Source organism: Somniosus microcephalus, chromosome 17 (genome assembly GCF_052327205.1).
Source record: "Somniosus microcephalus isolate GS21.2 chromosome 17, FLI_Smic_1.0, whole genome shotgun sequence".
Classification (NCBI taxonomy): domain Eukaryota; kingdom Metazoa; phylum Chordata; class Chondrichthyes; order Squaliformes; family Somniosidae; genus Somniosus; species Somniosus microcephalus.
The window spans coordinates 70,290,872-70,311,995 of NC_141003.1; the positions used below are offsets into that span (position 1 = coordinate 70,290,872).

At 42.9% G+C, this 21,124-nt stretch overlaps 1 protein-coding gene across 3 annotated transcripts in view; it reads left to right on the forward strand.

Moving 5' to 3' along the window:
- Positions 1 to 21,124, forward strand: part of ube2h (ubiquitin-conjugating enzyme E2H (UBC8 homolog, yeast)) — a 143,706-nt gene that overhangs the window by 75,539 nt on the left and 47,043 nt on the right. For all 3 annotated transcript variants that reach the window (XM_086010646.1, XM_086010648.1, XM_086010647.1), the window contains exons 2-3: positions 7,340 to 7,416; positions 18,407 to 18,481. In XM_086010646.1, the coding sequence (XP_085866772.1) occupies positions 7,340 to 7,416; positions 18,407 to 18,481 (152 nt within the window). The remainder of the gene's footprint in view (positions 1 to 7,339; positions 7,417 to 18,406; positions 18,482 to 21,124) is intronic.

Genomic DNA, 21,124 nt, shown 5'->3' on the forward strand with positions numbered 1-21,124 from the left:
GCCCCATGTATAAGATGAGGATCAACATAACAAAGCTTCTGTCAACCACATTTCTTGTCTTCATGTTGGCTAGCGTCCAAAAATAATCTTTCTTCTCTGTTCATAATCACAAGGTAGATAGAGATGAGCTTATCTTAACTTGCCCATTCAGAAGGACCTTGCTGTCCTGCCATCACGACCGCCAAACTGTGGAAACAGAGGGAGCGACTAGGAACTGGTAGTAGAGTACGGGATGGATGTTCCTGATTGGCAGGATGTGGGTAGAGGCAGAGATTATAATTCGGAGAATTGGATAAATATTTGAAAAAGCAGACTATCCAATCCACTCCTGGTAACTTGAGCCATTTTATTTTTGCAGAATAAAATTTGAGTTGTCCGATAATCTGAATTAAACATTGCAAGTATCACAGCAAAGTGGGAACTTAGCGCTCAAGAGTGAACAGATAATTTGTATTAAGCAATATCTAATTCAGAGGAGTACACTGTAAAAGAATACAGTGCACGGGCAGGGATGTGGGATCAGAGTAGACCAGCACTGGCACATGAATGCTGGTCGGAATTGGCACCTGCTGTGATTTGATTCTAGAGGTTTTGTCTCTACTACCCTGCAGGGAAATCCACTGAATTTGTTGATCACTCAAGAATTTTGACACCAGCAATCTCTTTGCCTTTTATTAGTTTGAACCTGTGCTCCCTTGTCCTCCTGTCGTGGTTCAGTATCAAATGCATTAGATGAATTAAAGGATGTATATATTTTCCTACAGCGTCATCTCTCAGTTGCCTCCTTTAAAGACGGGAAAGCCTAAGCTTCTAAATTCTCTGCTCATAACTCAGTCCTGTGACACCTGGGATCAATATCTGTTCAATATCAATATTGATCAATATCAATCTCTGAACTGCTTCCAAGATTTGATTATCTCCCTTGTGTTTCGACCAGAATTGGGCACAGTACTCGAGGTGCAATCTCACCAGAGCGCTGCGTGTTTTGAGTACCCTTCCTGCAATTGGTACTCCACAGGTTAAATTTAATTGAAAATGGATGGAATAGCAGTAAACAACTAGTAAAAGTTCTGTAATTCCATGTAATAAAAACTATTTAATTTATTCAGTCACTATAACCCAGTGGCTTTGATGATGATCCCAGCATTTGGAGATAGAGGGCATTCCTGAGCCTGACAGCGCATTGCTTGAAGCTGGAGCAGCCTGGATTATGTCTTCCTATGCTGGTACAGGAAACACTTTTTTTTAATCCGGCACCGATGGGACCAGTGTGGTGCTGGTTCATCAAAAATTCCGGATAACCGAGAGCTATAGTAAAAGATACGGAGAGCTGAGAGCTCCGTATAAGCAACAAACCCAGGTGCAGAACAATGGCCACAAGTTCCAAGCGTCCCTGTTGCTTAGCAACAGCTGCAGCCACACCCGATTGCACAGCAACAGATCGAGGAAGGCAAGTAATATGAAGTAAAACTTACCTGAACCTACTCCTGAATTTTGCTGGTTAACCGAGATTTCTGGTTATTTAGGTGCCGGTAAATCGAGAGTTTCCTGTATCTCGCCCCTTCACCCTGTCAGACTCACTAACATCCAGCAGCGCTCACTAATTTGAACTTTAGAATTGTTTTGTAGCTGAGATTTTAGGAAGCGTTCTGGAGGAAATCTCAACATTTATTGGGATTCCCAGAAGAAATTGCAGCCTGCAGCCGGGTAAGGATTACTAGCTTATTAATATTAGTGTTGAACAAAAATTGAAACTTGTGTCTGTCCTTAGCCACTAAACATCGCAGTAGAAAAATTAAGTGGAGCCAGTCTTTTGCTGGGCAGAAGTTGATTACGCTGTCTCACCACTGCAGCAGAAGCAAACACAGCCTCTGGGCCCAGCCAACTCTTTCCCACGAGACTTCCTGCTCGCTCCCCGTCATTGCCGTAGTAATTTGGGGAGGATTTACCCACAGTGGTCCTGGTTAGATGTGGAGATTTAAAACCAATGCCTTGTCCAAGGTGCAGTGGCTGGAGCAAATGCAATTTGTTAATGATTTGCTTAATATATGAGGAGAATTTCACCCTCTAAGGAGCCATGGTACAAATGAGAACTGTAGTTGTGATGGGGACAGGATGGGGAAGGCTTGCAGACAGTCAAAGCTGACATTCTCCGTCTCTGCTTACACACGAAGAATGGCCACTTGGACAAGGTAGCAGAGGTTTTCCAGTGTCTGTGAAACTGTACCGCAATGAGGAATTAAACTTGAGGTGAAGGCGCGAGAGAGAAAAACTATCATGAAATTTGAATGAATGCTATTTTATTTAGCATAAGATTGTTCTCAGTGAGCAACATGTCCTGTGAACAGCCAGAATGCGTTTTACCCTAACCCCTATGTGGGAAGCACCTGGCCTCAAGTCAGTCATGCTACTATAGGGTAGTTGTAAAGTGGTGATCAAGACCTCATCATGTAAAATATTGAAAGCACAAACCAACCGGGCACATACTCTAATTGTTGCAGAGTGTAAGATGTGTATCGTACTTTGAGGGGGCCTGCAAGCAGACAAAAGATGGAGCCCTCCCCTGCAGTAATGCTCATTTTCACTGGTGACGTCATGGTCCTGTGATGGTGATTGAGATTCCAAGGCTCAGTACTACGTCTCACTCTGTTTACGGGACAAGCATTGTTGGGGATGTGCTTCATTTAAAAATAAGTGTAGATAAAATCTCTTGGAAAAAGCAAACTGATTACCTCCTCTCGCCACATTGCGATATTTCATAATCATAGTATATGTGTTTATTTTAATAATTACATTTTGATTGTTCGAGTTTTGACCCTTGGGGCTTTTTAAGCAGTATGGGCTTTACATTGAAAGTGTTGCTTTTGTTTTAATTTTATTAGAAATGTAGGCTGTCGGATTTGATTTTCAAATAGTGTTCTGACCTAAAGAATATAAACAAAGTAAAGCCAACTTGTAAACTTTTAAAATATCTTCTTGACTGGAATTTTTTTAAAAAATGTATTCATTTTTCAATGTGATTGCAGTGACATTTTTGGCGATCATATTGTGGAAAATTGTGTTTTGGAGGCTGCAAAACAAAATACTTTGTATAGAGGCTGTAATCATTTAGCTGACATGCCTGGGTTTTGCTGTCGTGCTGTAGAGCAGGAGAGGTGCTGTCATTTCCCATAACGTAAATATTTGGGAATATCAACAGCAAGTGTATGAAAGAGCTTGACAATTCTGAAGCCATTCTGTATTTATAGATATTTACCTTTAACAGAGAATTTCTCTGCAGTGCTGATTTTAGACTCTTCCCTGCCTCCCTTCTCGCCCTGTTTCTTTTCTTTCCCAGTTATTTCCCTCATTTCCTCTCCTGAAGGCATCAATTTCCGAGCTCCTGGCCATCCTTCATTACCTTCTATAAATGGTCATTATTCATGTGTGAACCTTGACATTTGAATATCGGTGGGCTATTTAACTACAGGAGGCATCACAGACATGCTCAATTCTGCAAACATTGGCAGGTGCAGACAGCAATCAGGAGTAGGAATCCTGTTTTTTCTCTTCTCTCTTCCACCTCCTTAATCTGAGGTAGGAAGGCCAAATTGTAGCTCCCCAACAATCATCTTGGCTCAGAATTGATCTGGGATCTTCCTGCTCTATTATTAGTTAGTCTCCTGTGCCTAGTGGAACACGATGCAACCCATTTCATCCATTGCTGGCTGTCTAGAGCAAGATATCTGATTCCGATTGAAGTATCATCTTACCTTACATCCAGCAGATCGTGGTTCTCTACAGTTGATGTTTATATTTGCCAGTCGGCAGTGGATGCATCTTGTGTCTGGGTTGTTTCTGTAACGAAAGGCATTTTTACATGGGCAGGTAGTTAGCCTTGACTCACAACCCCCTACTTGGAGGATCAATGGGCTGCCTTTCGATTGTCTCCTACCTTTTGCCCTCTCTGGTTTGGGTGGCCCTACCAGGAGTTACACTCCCGACGGCATACCTCTCGGGGTCATTGGAGCATGCAAGCCTTTCTCCACGTCGAGGTGTAGTTCCTAGGGAAGGTTGGTCCATGTGGGTCAGCTGTTCACTGCCTTAACAAACTGCATGAAGAGGGGCTTAAGAGTCCCTTTAATAAATGCTGAGTGGATGTTGTTCTGCACTGCCCTCAACTCAGCTACTTGTGTTCTGCAGAAATGAACACAGCTAAGATGGCATCAAAGTATAGCTTTTTCAAAACAAAAAAAATGTTTATCTCCCAATACCTTACGGCTGATCATGCATGTTGTCGATATTTATAACATGACCAGGCATTCCATCAAAGAAACATCTTGTTGGAACTGGCAACTTTTATAACTTAAACCTTATGGAGAATTGGCTAACTTGTAGGTGGTTTTGTTTTAAGATCTTGTACTCAGTTGTGCCGAATACCATCAGCCCTGGGTGAGAAGCAATTGGTGGTGAATATCTGAAGACTTTGCAAATGGCTGCTGGTTGGTGTGTGAAAGGGCTAAGCAACCAATTGCTGAATATTTTTAATTCCTCATCCTGACACACCGTAGTGTATCCTAGCTTCATGTGTTCTGGGAAAACAATGTGTTGAGGATGCTCATAATGTGACCTACATTGGTGGTGCCACATGCAGCCTCCTACTTCACATGTTTGTATAAAGCTACAGGACCTGCACTATTGTATCAGTTCATTTTTCCCCAACCAAAGGTTCTTTAGTGTTGGACTACTAGATTGATTACCTGGGGTGAGAGGGCTGACCTATGAGGAGAGATTGAGTAGAATGGGCCTATATTCTCTGCAGTTTAGAAGAATGAATGGTGATTCCATTGAAACATGTAAAATTCCTACAGGGCTTGACTGGGTAGATTCTGAGAGGCCGTTTCCCCAGGCTGAAGAGTCTAGAGCTCAAAGTCTCAGGATAAGGGGTCGGCCATTTAGGACTGAGCTGAGGAGAAATTTCTTCACTCAGAGGGTGGTGAATCTTTGGACTTCTCTACCCCAGAGGGCTGTGGATGCTCAGTCGTCGAGTATATTCAAGAATGAGAATGATAGATTTTTGGACACTAAGGGAATCGAGGGATATGTGGATAGGGCGGGAAAGTAGAGTTGAGGTCGAAGATCAGCCATGATCTTATTGAATGCTGGAGCTGGCTCGAGAGGGGCCATATGGCCCTACTGCTCCTATTTCTTATGTTCTTATGTTCATTGCCAAAGGTTTGGGACAGAATCTTTAGATCCTGGCAGGTTGAATTCGTCCAATACTCTTTCTGGCCTGTCCGGATTTTGTATTTCTATTTCAAGTATCGCGGGAGGCTTGGTGGGCTGATGGCTTCCAGAGAACCTTATACTAGGCTGCCCTTATCAGGACAAGCTTGCAAAAGAAAGAAAAAGCTGTGCTGTTTAGGTTGTGTGGTCACACCAGTGGCCAGTCCTTTGCTCACTATATAGAGAGTAAGTGAAGCAGGCAAAAAACAAAGCATACGAAGGGCCAGGGCAGAAATCAGTACAGTATATGCCCCAGCTGGGCCATGGTCCTAGGGTATACCTTCAGCACTGGCCCATGCAATACATTTCCTGCGGTAAAACAAGCTGACTGCATTCATAGTTGGGTCAGCACCCCTTGCACCAGTGCCTTCCAAAAGCTAAACTATCCAAAGCACAGGAGTCCCATTCACAATTGCTGATGCCCAGAACAATTGCATGTAATACATGTTGCCCAGACTAGACCGCTAGATCCATCGCTTTCAAAGTATTGTAACTGTTACAACTACACTTTGCCTAGAGTGGTATTTTTGGGAGGTGGGTAGAAGAGCTACTGAAATCTTCAGAGAACTCGGGGCACTCGTGCAATGATGGTGGTTGCCTTGAAAACTAGGATCCTTTTAAGATGCCCCTTTTGCTCACCTAATAGGCTACAGCAACCAAAGTCAAATGTGTCGTTCTCTAGCATTGCCCAGAGTTCCCAGGCATCATATCCTAGAGTATTCCTTCACTTTCAAGCTGAATCCACCCTCAAAAGCTCCTGTTGGGAATCCTTGCAGCAGTGACTTGCTGGATATTCCTGTCTAATTTGGGATCCGACTAGTGTGTGATTGTATTCCATGGAACGGTCCGTTCAAGGATGCTGTTCCAGTCCCAAGAGGGTTAAAGTGTTGCATGGTATTCACTCCTGTCTTTAAGTAATCTGGCTGGCGTAAAACCGTTTGAGCTGGCTTGCAGTTTGCCTGCAGAGACGTGTTGGATGGTTATACTTGTAACTGCTTTCATTAGCTGAACATTCTGTAAGTACGGAGAGCTGTGGTTTTATCTGTATGACGTCAAACAAAGCTTGCTTGATGTGTTTCTTGGAGCTTCTCCTTAAGGGCAATTTCAACCAGTCTTGGTTCAGTTCTGAGGAGTGAGTCTTTGCTGTACTGTTCCAATGCATGTCCGGGCATCAACCTCAAATCTGTGGAAATATCCACAGGTTGCATACTTCAGATTAATTCTTCCTACTTGCCCATCATGCCTGTCTCTGCTGGCTTCCCATCTCTGTGCATTGTTTTCCAAAAACCTCTTATAAATCCCTACATGTCCTTGTTCCACCCTACTTCTGCATACTTCTCCAGTTCTACATCACTGTCACACCCTCCACTTCTAAGTTTGAACTACTAAGCATTTCTCCTCCCTGCCCCCCTCCACCCTTTTCCTTTCCGTTCCTCACCACCCCTGGGCCCCCCAATCAACTCCACTGTTGGCAGAGCCTTCAGTCACCATGGCCCCACTCTAAACCTTCCCACCTTGTTACCTCTCTTCCCGCCTTCAGAAGCCTCCTGATAACCTACCTTTTTGACGGCTACCTCCGGGGAAACTCCCAGGTCCTGCTCAGTCAGTTTCTCTTTTCTCTCTCTCTCTCTCTCTTCACCTCCCTTTTGTAAGTGCCTTGAAATGTTTCACTATGTTAAAGGTGCTGCATAACTATAAGTTGTTGACGTGGATGTGGTGTTGCTAACTCGGGGGACAACTGGGGGTTGGAAAGAATAAAGTTTCAGTGGCTGTAGCTCTGTGGTTTGACTTTAAATAAGCTGTTTGGTTAAAATGTACTGCTTTAACAAAATAAAGTTGGGAACAAAATTAATTAATTCTCGAGATTGAAGAAGCTATTTTCATCGTACTTGAGGATGGCAGTATTCTTCAGTATTCAGACTGGCAGTACTCTGCTCAGAACCCAGCACAATGTATTGCATTTCTACTTTAAAAAAAAAAACTAGTTAATTCAGTTAAGGTCCTGCAGTGAATTCTTTGAAAGTTGTGTGTGTATTTTGTTTCTGGTGCTTTCCTTGACACTTCTCTTTTTCAGTATTGAAAGCAAACATGAAGTTACCATACTGGGTGGGCTGAACGAATTTGTAGTCAAGTTTTATGGACCACAAGGAAGTAAGTAGACAAATGTCTCCTGTTTGCTCATCAGTGCTATGCAGTGTTCTATTTGTTTTAGTTTTCAAAAGCAAATCTGCAGTATAATGTTTTGAGAAGCTAATGTCTTGCATCTTAACTGGGAGAGGGGCAGAGCAGATAAATATCCAATTTCTTGAGTGATCTAACTGCATTGTGCCTGAGGAAGGGAAGGAGATCTATGCATTGTAACTAATTCATGGGTACACCTATTCCATGAAGAGTTTATACCACGAGCTTGTGAGGTGAGTCGGCACTTCTGATCTTTCTAATCAAAATTTGTGCAGTCCAGTGGTAATCTTGGTACAAGACCTTTCATTACCTGAGAGAAATCTGTCTGTCTCCTTGTAGTCCTTTCTAATAGAAGCTGCATCTTCAGATGTTAGGTGGAGATGTACCTTTTCTGCCAGTTTATGCCCCCTCCCCCATGAAGGCTCCTGGCTGGGTTACAGTTTAACCACACTAGTCGCTCTCCAGTTCCTTACCAAAAGACTGTTCTTAATGTATGAACCAGGCTTGGTGTCGCAGCCAAGTCTGATTCTGTCTTAAATGAACATCACACCTGCACTGTCCAGTGATGTGTGCTGGCATTATCCTCTTCCCTCCCTAACCTTGGGCACTGAGGTTAATTGTAGTGTCCCACTGATGGTTTGTTTGAGATAAGCTAACTCAGGACAAGCTGGGGGTTGAACTAGGGACTCAACCTGTCTGTATGGCTTAGCTGCTCACTTGATTAACCATCTGGGGTAGAAGGGAGGGCTCTGTTCCCTTTTCAGTCTTAAACTGTGATTTATTTGTTTGACTCATTGCTTCACAGAGACTTTAACCTTTAATGGCGATGGATTTGTTTACCTAGCACACTTTCTAATTCTGATACTGGTGAGCTATAAATCCTAGTCATATGACCCAAGTCTTCAGCTCCCTTACTGGGTCAGTGGATAAGTATAATCGCATGGTGGATTGATGAACCATTCAGACCAAGAAGGTCCTAGGTTTTGTCCTGGGTCTCTGCTGAGTTAGCACATCTTAGCCAAGGCAACAGTGAGGGAATTGCAATCGATTTTGAGGCCCCTGAACTCGAGGGAGGGAGACGGAACCTGCCAGGGTTCCTGTTTCTGCTTGTTAACCCTGTGACCCAGTGCTGGACATGCACATGTGTGGACTCTGGGTGAGGGATAGGATGGGGCTTGGTTATGATGTTCACTGGGCTCTCGCGTGACAAATTCTCGTTTCAATGAAATACCAGAGGGTTGCCAGCGATTGTGGCGCTGTAATGCCGACTGAGTTGCCACCTTTTTGAGAGGTAGGGTAAGGAGAGAATCGGGTCATTCGGGGCAGTGTGCAGGTGACTGGGGAAAATACACACCTTATTGCTGTTTTTTCCATGCCTCATTGCGTAAAACAAACAGCAAGACCCTACTGATCTTGCATGAAGTTTGATGTTAATTGCAAGACTGTCTGGAAATGGTCCTGTGCTTCTAATGATTTTGCTTTGATGCACATCACCAGGAAACTGACTCACCGTGCGTCACAAAAGTTAAAGAAAAGCAATTTCTGTAAATGCCATATATTTCAGGGTAGTATTGAACCTACAGTTGTGCCTCGGTGGTTGAGTGTTCTTGCACAAGGCACCCTTTCCTGTAGTTCGCCAGATAAATTTTTCTTGTCTATTTAGCTGGTCACTTATGATTTTTGTCATGGACCGTTAGTCCATGAACAGTAAACTGATATAGTTGCGTAATGGCTTCATAAAGTCTGTGAATGCAGCTTTCCCAGGCAGTGCGAACCTGCCACATGGATTACAAAGGTCCAAGGTTCTTCTCCGTCCGTGCTACGTTAGGTGACCTCAGCTGGGGATGTGTTCAGGATCCTAGAATTGACTTTTCTGCCCCTGAATTGCAGGAAAGTTGCCCAAAATTCCTGCTCCTGACTACTATCCAGCAGCCCCTGCAGAGAGTGCACATCCGGAGTGGACAGGAACTGGCTCGGCTGTGGTATCCCATGAGATTAAGTAACCTACTGATACCATACAGGCTTGGGCATCAAGAATGCTCACCTGGCCCTGGTACCAGAGACTGACTGGCACCCATGGAAAAGTACCTCAGCAAGGAGTCGGTGCCTTCGGGGTGAGGAGAAAATTAGCATGAAAAACAGGAAGAAGAAAATCCGTTTTGTTGCACCCCTGCTATGTCTGCCAGCGAGTTAGAACTTTCATGTTTACACTTGCAAGCTGTATGTAAGCACTTGTCATTTTTAAGTTTCACCTGTTTTATTATGGGTTAATAATTAAACTCTGAACTTGAATGTTTTTTTCTTTGTTCCATAAAAGTTCCTTGTGCTGAACCTAGAATGGTAATTGTTGAGCTTTCTGATTTAATTTCCTGAATTTGGGTTTTTACAAACAAAATATTTGGTAAAATCTGCTGTGGTGAAAGGGGTCAAAATAACACAATCAAACAGAATGATTTTAGAAAGAACTGAAATAATTGCTTGCACTTAGACTTCAACTCCTTTTTGAAGACATCATTAGCTGCATCTTCAGCACCTCGTCCTCCATGACCTGCCACAGGAAGATCCAAGACATGATGCTGTGGGTTGGGTGCAATCGAGACTTGTTATGGACAGCCTCCTGTCATATTTGATTGAATATGCCTGGATTTGCAGCACATCTCCAGTGCTGAACCATAATCTTGACAGTCATTTAATGTGACAAACAAATTCAACATCAAGGCTGCTACACAGGCAAGGCAAAGAAAACTGCAGTGAGCTTGCAAGAGCTTTTTTAAAATTTCTGTCCCAGATTAGGGGAATCAACTTCACAAGTCACGTCAGAGCTGCAGTATGCTGGCATTGACCATTCCTGATTTATTGGGTTTAAATCTAATTTTGGAATACATGTTTTGAGAAGTAATAATTACCTAAAATCAGAAGGTTAAGTAATTCTGATGTAATTGGAATATTACTCTTGAAAGCACACTGGGGAAAAATGAGACCCACTATCAGAAAATTATGCATTTTTATTTGTGTGCGTCTGTGTATATCAATCATATATCTAAAAAGTGTCTCCATAATTGGTTTTAATTATTGAAGCAATTATGCTGCTTAATAAAAACAAACTTATTTTATCCTTACAGTGCCTGAACAATTTTAATTTTAATACCTGTTACAATATGGGTTTTCTCTACGCATTCTTTATTTGCGCTCCCAGCAACCAGGCAGTTTCCTGCCCAGCACCTTCTGTCACCTGAAACCTAAAACCTTATGTGGTGTCGCAGCTTCAGGGTAACAATCCATCATTCCATCACTAGGTTCCAACATATGCTTCTGATATCTACAGTAGGCAGAAAAGCACCATGCTGTCAGACTTCAATTCAGGCTAAATCTACAAAATGTGTTTATTATGTAAAAGAAATTCTCTCACACAAGCATGAAAACAGCAAAGCAGTATTCGACTTGCAACTTGTTCTTTGACTAGAAATGAGTGTTCTAGAATTTGAATTCCTTTTCAGACTCTTAAGACTTTTGATCATTTTACATAAATGCATGTCTTTGTGCACAAGAACTTCTGTCATATTACATTTTAAATATGGTTAAACTAAAGAGTAGGGAGATCTATCCATCACACACACCACTCCATGCAGCTTTTTACACTTTAGATCAAAGCTGATCTTTTTAGATAGGTGTCTGAGGAAATCCCAAATTCTTTCTCAACAGACCAGTGCTCAGTATTTATCACTTCTATCAGAGTGTTTTGGCCATGGATACTAGGACATTCTAACTGTCTGGCCAGTGCATACTAAGTCAGGATTGAGCCAGTGTCTGTTTAAAAATTTTCATCTGGCATTACACCCTGACTCCATCCCCCCCCCCCCCCCCCCCCCCACCCCCTTAACCAGGAGGTTTTAAAGTTGATTTCAGTTCTTTCTGTCCAGAGCACCTCACATGAGTTGAGCACTAAATGAAGGAATTGCTTTCTTTGAGGGCTCCTGTTTTATGTAATAAACGTGTACAATTTTATATGTGCAGACTGAATCAGAGCTTGCCTGTTGGTTCTTAATTTTTAATTTGGCCGTCACTTCACAAATGCTAATAGGAAAATTAAAACTTTCTGCACGTCACTTGACATTTTCTTTTCATGCTGGTTTTGCTAGTTTGTTAAAATTACCTTTATTCTCTCTTCCTATGAGTTTTTTATTTTCTATTGTTTGTTTCACTGTGGAGACACATCTTGACAAATGACTAAATCTGCTGCTGGACTATGTATAACTAGTTTCAGTAACATGGATTGTGATGTGCTGTTGGGGTCCATAACGTTCCATAAAGATTACTTCAATGTAGACGCTTCAATCTGAATACTAGTGCACATGTCTGCAACTGTATTTGAATCTTAGAGATTCTTCCAAAACTCTGTTGGAACGGTGTACTCTCTGATAGGATTTTCTGATGTCTGATAGTTATTGAGGGCAAAAAACCACCAACAATGTAGGAAGAACAGCATTGAGAGTTCCAGCACACTATCTTCCCCTTTTAATTGTCCTCCAAATGAATAAAGTTAGCCAATTACTTGTATTCTGAGTGCAGTGTCACCCGTCAGATGTTGTTGTTTGCACTGAGGAGCTGAGGGGCCTTTGACAGTTTTGATCTCATTGGAACAAAGATTCATTATTGTTGTCTACTTTAGAAGGATCTGATCTATGGCTTTGCCTTTGATCATTTTAATTTGCAACAAGGTTCTTGTCAGTAGTTAACATTTTGTGCCAATGCTGGGATTTGGCTTTGGTACATAGTGGTATTGATGAACTTTGATCTCCTGGTGTCTGTCTGCTTTCTGGTATCCTTCTCTGACTGTTGGATTCTTGACTACAAAAGTGTGTTAAAGATCCAACCTGTCCACATTAAGAGTGGGAATCCGAAGGAAATACAATGCAGCTACATCATCTGAGGAACCATACTCAGTGTTTTGCAGACTGAATTTGGCACTGCATTGTGTTAATTTAACATTTAATTTTCTCTCTTCTCTTACCCCTTCCTCAATTCATTGAGCCATTCTTCCCTGGCTAATCGGTTGATGACCTGTCCCCAGGCAGTTACTCTGATGGGTAAGAGTGGCTCAGGATTACCTCTCTCCTCTCCTGCCCATTTCCCACCTACTGGTGCTTCTTTAGGACAGCTTTTGGGAGACGAGTGTCCATGGTCCAGCTCCTGAATTTACACCAGATCCAGCTCCCTTATCCAGGGGAATAGAATTGTAGAGACTCTTCCATGGAGCTGTAATTTTGCCACTGGGATAAGGGAGCTGAATTTAGCAGTGTAAATGCCAAGAACCAGCTCACGGATACCAGTCTCCTGGAATCTAACCTAATGAGTGCCAGTATAACAACGGAGAGGGGCACGTGCACAGGTTGCTAGAATTGACTATCTCTGATGACTAGACAAAAATGGAAAAAGACCAGATGTGACCCAGATGGCCTTGTTTACAGCTCTGCACTGTATGGTGTGGTAATAGTAACAGGAGATTGCATTTGAATCTTGGAGACTAATACTGGAAAATCTTCTATCCATCTTAAATTTAGTGAAGTTAAATAGGGATTTTGTATGCACTCAAAATTGTAATGTTGAGCTCTGACTAAATGCAAAAGTGAATATATCTACATCATCGTCAAACAGGAGATAGTTGAGATATTGGATGGGATAAAAATTTATAGATGAGGTACTAGAAAAGCTGGCTGTACTTGAAGTAGACAAGTCACCAGGACCAGATGGGATGCATCCTAGGATGCTGAGGGAAGTAAATGTGAAAATTACGGAGGTACAAGCCATAATCTTCCAATCCTCCTTGGATATGGGGGTGGTGCCAGAGGACTGGAGAATTGCAAATGTTACACCCTTATTCAAAAAAGCAGATTAACCCAGCAACTACAGGCCAGCCAGCTTAACCTCGGTGGTGGGGAAGCTTTTAGAAACGATAATCCGGGACAAAATTAACAGTCACTTGGATGAGTGTGGGTTAATTAAGGGAAGCCAGCACGGATTTGTTAAAGGCAAATAGTGTTTAACTAACTTGATCAAGTTTTTTGATGAGGTAACAGAGGGTTGATGAGGGTAATGCGGTTGACGTGGTGTACATGGACCGCCAAAAGGTGTTTGATAAAGTGCCACATAATAGTCTTGTCAGCAAAGTTGAAGCCCATGGAATAAAAGGGACAAGTGGCAGCCTGGATACAAAATTGGCTAAATGACAGGAAACAGAGTAGTGGTGAATGGTTGTTTTCCGGACTGGAGCAAGGTGGTGTTTCCCAGGGGTCGGTACTAGGGCCACTGCTTTTCTTGATCTATATTAATGATTTGGACTTAGGTGTACAGGGCACCATTTCAAAATTTGCAGATCACACAAAACTTGGAAGTATAGTGAACAGTGTGGAGGATAGTGATAGACTTCAAGAAGACATACAGGCTGGTGGAATGGGTGGACAAGTGGCAGATGAAGTTTAATGCAGAAAAGTGCGAAATGATACATTTTGGTAGGAAGAATGAGGAGAGGCAATATAAACTAAAGGGTACAATTCTAAAGTGGGTGCCGAAACACAGACACCTGGGGGTGTATGTGCACAAATTGTTGAAGGTGGCAGGGCAGGTTGAGAAAGCGGTTAAAAAAGCATACGGGATCATGGGCTTTATAAAGGGAGGCATAGAGTACAAAAGCAAGGAAGTTATGATGAACCTTTATAAAACACTGGTTCGGCCACAACTGGAGTATTGTGTCCAATTCTGGGCACCGCATTTTAGGAAGGATGTGAAGGCCTTAGAGAGGGTGCAGAAAAGATTTACAAAAATGGTTCCAGCGATGAGGGACTTCAGTTATGTGGGTAGACTGGAGAGGCTGGGATTGTTCTCGGAGCAGAGAAGATTGAGAGGAGATTTGATAGAGGTGTTCAAAATCATGAGGGGTCTAGACAGAGTAGATAGAGAGAAACCTTTTCCATTGTCGGAAGGGTCGAGAAGCAGAGGACACAGATTTAAGGTGATTGGCAGAAGATCCAAGGGTGATATGAGGAAAAACATTTTTACGCAGCGAGTGGTTATGATCTGGAATGCACTGCCTGAAAGGGTGGTGGAGGCAGATTCAATCGTGGCTTTCAAAAGGGAATTGGATAAGTATCTGAAGGAAAAAAAATTACAGGGCTACGGAGAAAGGGCGGGGGATTGGGATTAGCTGAAGTGCTCTTGCAGAGAGCCGGCACAGGCTCGACGGGCTGAATGGCCTCCTTCTGTGCTGTAACCATTCTATGATTCTATCAGTGTTTCCCATTGATTTGGAAAATTCCTGACTTTATCCAGTATGTACCTGAATCATATGGACCTGAAAGATACCAATTTGTGATGAGCTTGCTGATCCCAGCCAGAACAGTGGTCAGAGCACAGTTGTACTCTGTGCTTTGGGTTATGAAGGAAAAACCTGCCGCGTTCCTACTCCTGACTGGCATCCAGTGACTCATGCTGGAAGTGAATGAGTGAGGACAGGGTCTGACTTGGCTGCAATTCCTGCCCCCAGCCAGTAACTTGCTCACACTTGAATAATGGTCACTTGGATGTAGTACTACAGAACATCCAAAGCTCATAGAATTATATGCCTATGAGGAGCAAGCACCGTCCAAAAGGAAGGGAACAAGAACGGTGGGAATTGGAAGGAATTGGTTGATTCTGATTGGCCCCATGGATTCAGTGAAGATTTAAATACATGGTTTCTTAATTTCTTTTCCTTTTCCTCATTCTCTTTCACATATGTGGTAATTTGAGGTCAGCACAGTTACTTGCAAGTGAACATTTTGAGCCACCAAAGATTACACCCCCACCATTGTAATCTTTTCTGTGCGCTGTGTCTATAGAAGCAAAAAATTCTTGAATGTGATAACCCTGCTTGCATATATGCTTTGTTCAACTGGTTCAATACAGCAAGCATTTCAAATGGTTTAGGTGCCCAACTTTGTGTAAAAGTCATTGAGCATGGTTTAAATAAAAAACAATATCTGGTGTCTAGGAATGCCTACCTTGAAGTTCTGTTCTTCTCTTCGACAGGATCTCCATTTGGCTCTTCAACCTTGTTCATCTTCATTACTTTCAGGTTTCCCTTCTCGTGTTTGATCTCTCCCAGCCTGGCCTTTTTAATCTATTTCATTTCCTGTGCTTTTTCAGTCTTGACAAAGGGTTTGACCCGAAACGTTGACTCTATTTTCTCTCCACGGATGTTGCCTGGCCTGCTGAGTTTTTCCAGCATTTTCTGTTGTTATTTTGGATTTCCAGCATCTGCAGTATTTTGCTATCATAATAGCTGGTGTCTGTTGGCCAGCTGCTGTTAGTTGACTCTGGTCTCGTTCCAACATTTCACTCTTGGTCAGGGTGGGGGGGTGGGTGGGTGGTGCTGGTCAAAACATATTGAGGGAAGTACTTTCTGAAGTGGTGATTCTTCAATCTTCTATATTGGAAATATTTATCAAGCTGCGCAGTTTGGTTTTAATTTACTTGTATGCGGAGAAGCCACGTTGGCGGTGAGAAGTTGATTAGGAAATCCAAGCATTATTTCCACTAAATAGAGCAAGCTTCTGCTCTTGGAACTGAATGGGCTCTTGGGTGAACATCACCTCTTGAAGGTCAGAATAAGACTTGTCAAATGCACTGCGAATTGTTACTTAAAACAGTCGTTAATGCATCTCTGTTAGACCAGTTCATCCTCCACAAACAAATGGAAGAAGCAGTCAGAGAGACTGAACTTTGAGAGCTTTGTATTCCTTTCTCCCGTCCCCCTTACCCATTGTCTTCTGATTTTGGGTGGTGGGATATTGACTTTTTTTAAATTGATGTTTTCTTTGAGGGGTTTTCCGTCTCATCTTGTAGCTATTGCTGTGGAATTCAAGAATTCCGAAAGTGACTTGGGGGAGGAGAGAAGACTTCCTCAATCAAGATGTGCATTGACTCAGCAACATTATTCCAACAAGTCCTAATCTGGCCATTTTGTCAATTGAAGCTGGCAGCTGGATTTAAAACCCGCACATCCTGCCGCAAGTCCCTCCCAGCAGTAGTCCTCCACCAACAGTACTTTAATTGTCTTTTAAAGTTTCAAATAAATGGTAGATTTTTGGTGTTGCTGGCTAACTCGTCCCCCTAGTAAAGCCAGTCACTATGGACCATCTTTGTACCTACTGTAGGTTGACAGGAGAAAGCCATTGACCGGCCTGGGAACAGATCTGTGCCTGTTTTGATACCAAGCGTGGTATTGGATGAGCTAAAAGAGTGATTGGGTGGAAAATGAACTTGTGAAATCTCTAGTTTAAACATTAAATTGAATCCAATTGGCACACATCATTGAGGAGCTTTAGTTTTCTGACCAAATTTAAATTGAGCTGCATCTAGAAGGCATTTCTGCAAAATGGGTATGCAGAATGGGCTAATCTGGTTACTTGTATTTTGGAGAAATGTTCCTTCACATCCCTGATCTTTGTATATGTCACTTAAAAAAAAAAAAAAAAAAAAAAAAAAATCATGGTTCGCATTGCTGAGGCAAAAGAAAACCACTCTTGTGTTGAAAATGAGGTTTTCTGTGAACACGTTGCTGGTGAACAGCAGAGGAAGCTTTTGCTGATTTGGGTCTGAACATGGTCCATTTCTTTAGTATCAATATTAAACACAAAAGTCACCTCCAAATATTTGCTAACAGTAAAATTTATTGCTATATATTATGGATGCAAATAAGTGTGTATGCACCTCAAAGTGGAATGCCATGCCAATATCACTGGGACCTTACTAGGTCTATAACAGATTGGATATTGTATTGCATCTGTGTTGGCCTTGCCTCCAGGGATAAGAACATAACTGTTTTTAGCAACAGGAAAAGAGATTTTTGCCCCAACGAACCTGCCCTTTTCTGATTCCTCTCGATCCCACCTACCCTCCTTCTCGCTCTATCCCTCAATCTTTCATTAAACTCACCGGCCTATTTATGCTACTTGGTTCAATATTTTCTGGTGACATTCTTGGAATGCTGTCTGCTTTCAGTTATAATATCGTCCCCATTGAATATACTGTGGAGCGGACATTGTCCTATGGGACATAATTCTTGGACTGCCCCGCCCCCCCCACCTTTTTTTCCCCTGCCAATGTTTGTTCCTCCACCTCCTCGCATGAAGACACTGACTGCTTGTTGGGGCACCAGTACATAGTTGCTGGCTGCCAGTTGCCTTCCGGTACTTTGGCCAAGTGCTGTAGAGTTGAGTGTTGGCAGGCCATTCAAGGCATCACAGCTGAAACTGAGCTCACCTGACATCCACACACGCATTTCCCACAGGAGTTGCTGGTAGCCAGCAGGAGTCTGAACCCTGGCAACTTCAGTATGTTTTCTTATTCCCCATCTCCCCTGCTGCCCTGCCCTTTCACACCACCAAAAACCAGGGCTCCAAAGCCAGTTGAGCCCTACTACCACCCCGGTTGAAATCCGTGAACGCAACACAAATCGAGGATTGAATCCTAAGACATTCTGGGTCTGTGTGACTTAGCTATTCCCTTTTGAAGTGTTAAATGGGTAAAGGTGGATGTAGCAGATGGGGAGAACCTTGTACAAATGATCCAGTCTTGGCCCTCTGCAAAATGTCCAGTGTGTGAGATGTAAATAATTTTGAATTCACAGCTGCATTGTGGTTGTGTTCCTTGGTGGTTGCTGTGCCACTGCACTGAACACTGACAAAAACTGATCCAACAGAAGCAGAGAACTAACTGGGGGGTAAAAACTCCTCAAAACCTCTTGTATTGTATCTGAAGATTGAGAATCTGCAGTGATTTTTAGACTGGATATATTACTGTACTGTAATATTTGCATGTTGATCATCCTGAGTGTGTGTTTCTGAGAAGAGCTATTTTATATCTTTCGTATCAACTTGCTCATCTGAATGCCACTGAATTGTTTGTTTTCTTGTTTGTTTAGCTCCCTATGAAGGTGGCGTATGGAAAGTTAGAGTGGACCTACCAGACAAATACCCATTCAAATCTCCTTCCATAGGTAAGTACTTGCACAACAGCAATGTCTTTTGTGTTTGTGCGCTCAAATGACTGATGGTCTTAACCTGTGGAACAATTTTATCCAGTGAGTAGCTAAACCATGCAGGCGGGGAAGGTTCCTAGTCTTGTCTTTACTGAATGAACTGATGGCAGCCAGGTGGCAGTAGGTTGCTGTATTGATCTATCCCACCTTGGGATGGGATGGGGAATAGTGACTAAAGCTCCTGCTCCTGACAGCTCTGGAGCAATCTCTGCTGAAAGCGCATGTGTGTGAACACCAGGTGGGGACAGGGTGGGGGGAATTGGCTGTGATGCCCTGTGATTAAATATCCTGCTGCACTCGCTCTTGAGCACCATGGTTAACAGCCACTGGGGCAACGTAGTAGAGGGTGACTGTGCCTCTGAACCATCCCCTAGCAAGGTGTCTTTGCCTTTGGAGAAGAGAAAATTGGTGAGAAAAGAGGACCAACAAAGTGAAAATCTTGACTTATGAAAGATAAAAAGGAAATGCTGGGGACTGAAATAAAAACGGAAAATGTTGGACATACACAGGACAATCAGCATTTGTAAAAAGAAAAATACTTTGTTAATGTTTCGGGTATTGCTGAAGAGCCCATTGGAAAAGTTAACTCAGCTTTCCTCTTCGAAAATGCTGATTACCCTGTTGTGTTTTTCCAGAATTATCTGTTTTTCTTTGGCTCTGTTTAATGTTGCTTCTAGTTGAAAACCTTACCAGAAGCAGTACAGGAAACTCTTTTTTATCTGGCACCGACAGGACCGCCGTGGTGCCGATTGATCAAAAAGTCCGGATTAGAGAGGTATACTTGGCAAGGTACGAGAGCCCCGTACACGGCCACAGGTGCAGGAGCCCCGGTTACACAGCACTTGTGCAGGAGTCCCGGTTACACGGCCACAGATCCAGCAGTCCCTGTTGCACGGCCTCAGATCCAGGAACCCCGGTTACACGGCCACTAATATACAGTAAAGCTTACCTGAACCTACTCCTGAATTTTGCCGGTTGAGAGAGATTGCTGGATATTTAGGTGCCGGTTAAAAGGCAGTTTCCTGCACTTCAAACGTTGATACAAGTTTCTCGTTCTAAGAAAAAGAAAATTTGCAAAACATAGAACTGAAACAATTCCTAACATGAATAGGAATTGGCATGTCATAGGAGCGCACTTTCTGCGTTTAAATGGAGCCGCTTCGTATCTTGTTTGTTTTGAATTGAGTTGTGAATTTACTGCAGTGTTTGGATTTGTACTAAATGGCAAGTAGCAAAGCACTAGCTGTCGCCAGAAACGCTTCTCTTTTTTTTTCTTCCTTCTAGTTCTCCACCTTCCCCTTCTTTCCCCGCCCACCAACAATACAGTGGCCATGCATTTTAGATCAATTCTTGAGTGAAATCTTAGTGCCTTTAAATTACAGTCGTTCTGTTTTTCCTGGGTTTCTCAGTTAGCTACCAGTTCTTCCTCGTGCACCTAGTGAGTGTGCAATATGATGCCCTGGGCCAGCTCAGCGATTTGTTCCAGCCCCGTGCCCTGATTTTAGAAAGAGGACTACTAAACTGTTCTGCACCATCACTCTTCAGCTGCACTTGCAGCACAGCAGAGATGCACAACCCAGTATAAACGTGAGATAGCGTTGCACAGAGGTAGGTTTGGAGCGCTCTCCCGAAACACAGCAAGTGTAAAAACGCCTCTCTGCAGAAGTTGACTGTGCGTTTATATTGATACTATTTTGGGGAGGTCTCCAAGGAAGGCTTGTTACTGCAGTGCTCCCTTCCATGCTTAACTGAGATTAATAAGTCCGTTTGGTGTCGTCTTCAAGGATGGAAGTGAGCAGATGGTTCGCCAAATACAAATTGGTTTTAGTTCTGCAGAATTTAGATTTTGGGAGCTCTCCAAATGTTAAACTATTCCATGTTCCTGTTGATGTTTGCTTGCAATTGCGATGGAGTAATTGGGAGAAATAGTATGTTCAACAAAAACGCAGAAAGTGCGCTCCTATGACATGCCAATTCCTATTCATGTTAGGAATTGTTTCAGTTCTATGTTATGCAAATTTTCTTTTTCTTCGAACGAGAAACTTGGTATCAACGTTTGAAGTGCAGGGCACCACCTAGGCTGAAAAGAATGAGAGAAGTAGTTAGTTGACACCAAGATTGGGTTTTAAAAGCCTGTAGATTGTAGAAGGAAGGGAAAACTAAGGGAGGAAAAGGAGTTCTACAGTGTTGAGATTATGGGAAAGATTTAAATTGGGAGACAGTGCAATGTGTCTTGATTTCCACCCCTTGAGAGTGCAGGGTGGAACACCATGCAGGTCAGTTTGCTTGGAGGTTAAGAGAGCAACAGCAACAACATCTTGCATTTATCTAGCGCCTTTAACGTAGTAAAACGTCCCAAAGGCGCTTCACGGGAGCAATTTTCAAACTACAGGAAACTTTGTGATATCCGGCACCGACGGGACCGGCGTGTTGCCGATCTGTCAAAACTGCCGGACATACAAAGTTAATGTTGACGCATACGGAGGTTTTCATCTCCGTATCTGCCAACAAACACTGTTGCTTAGCAACAGCTTCTAAAGAGTCGGCTGCAGCTGCAAGCATCTCTAGCTGAAGCTGTCACTATAGCTACAGACCTTGCAG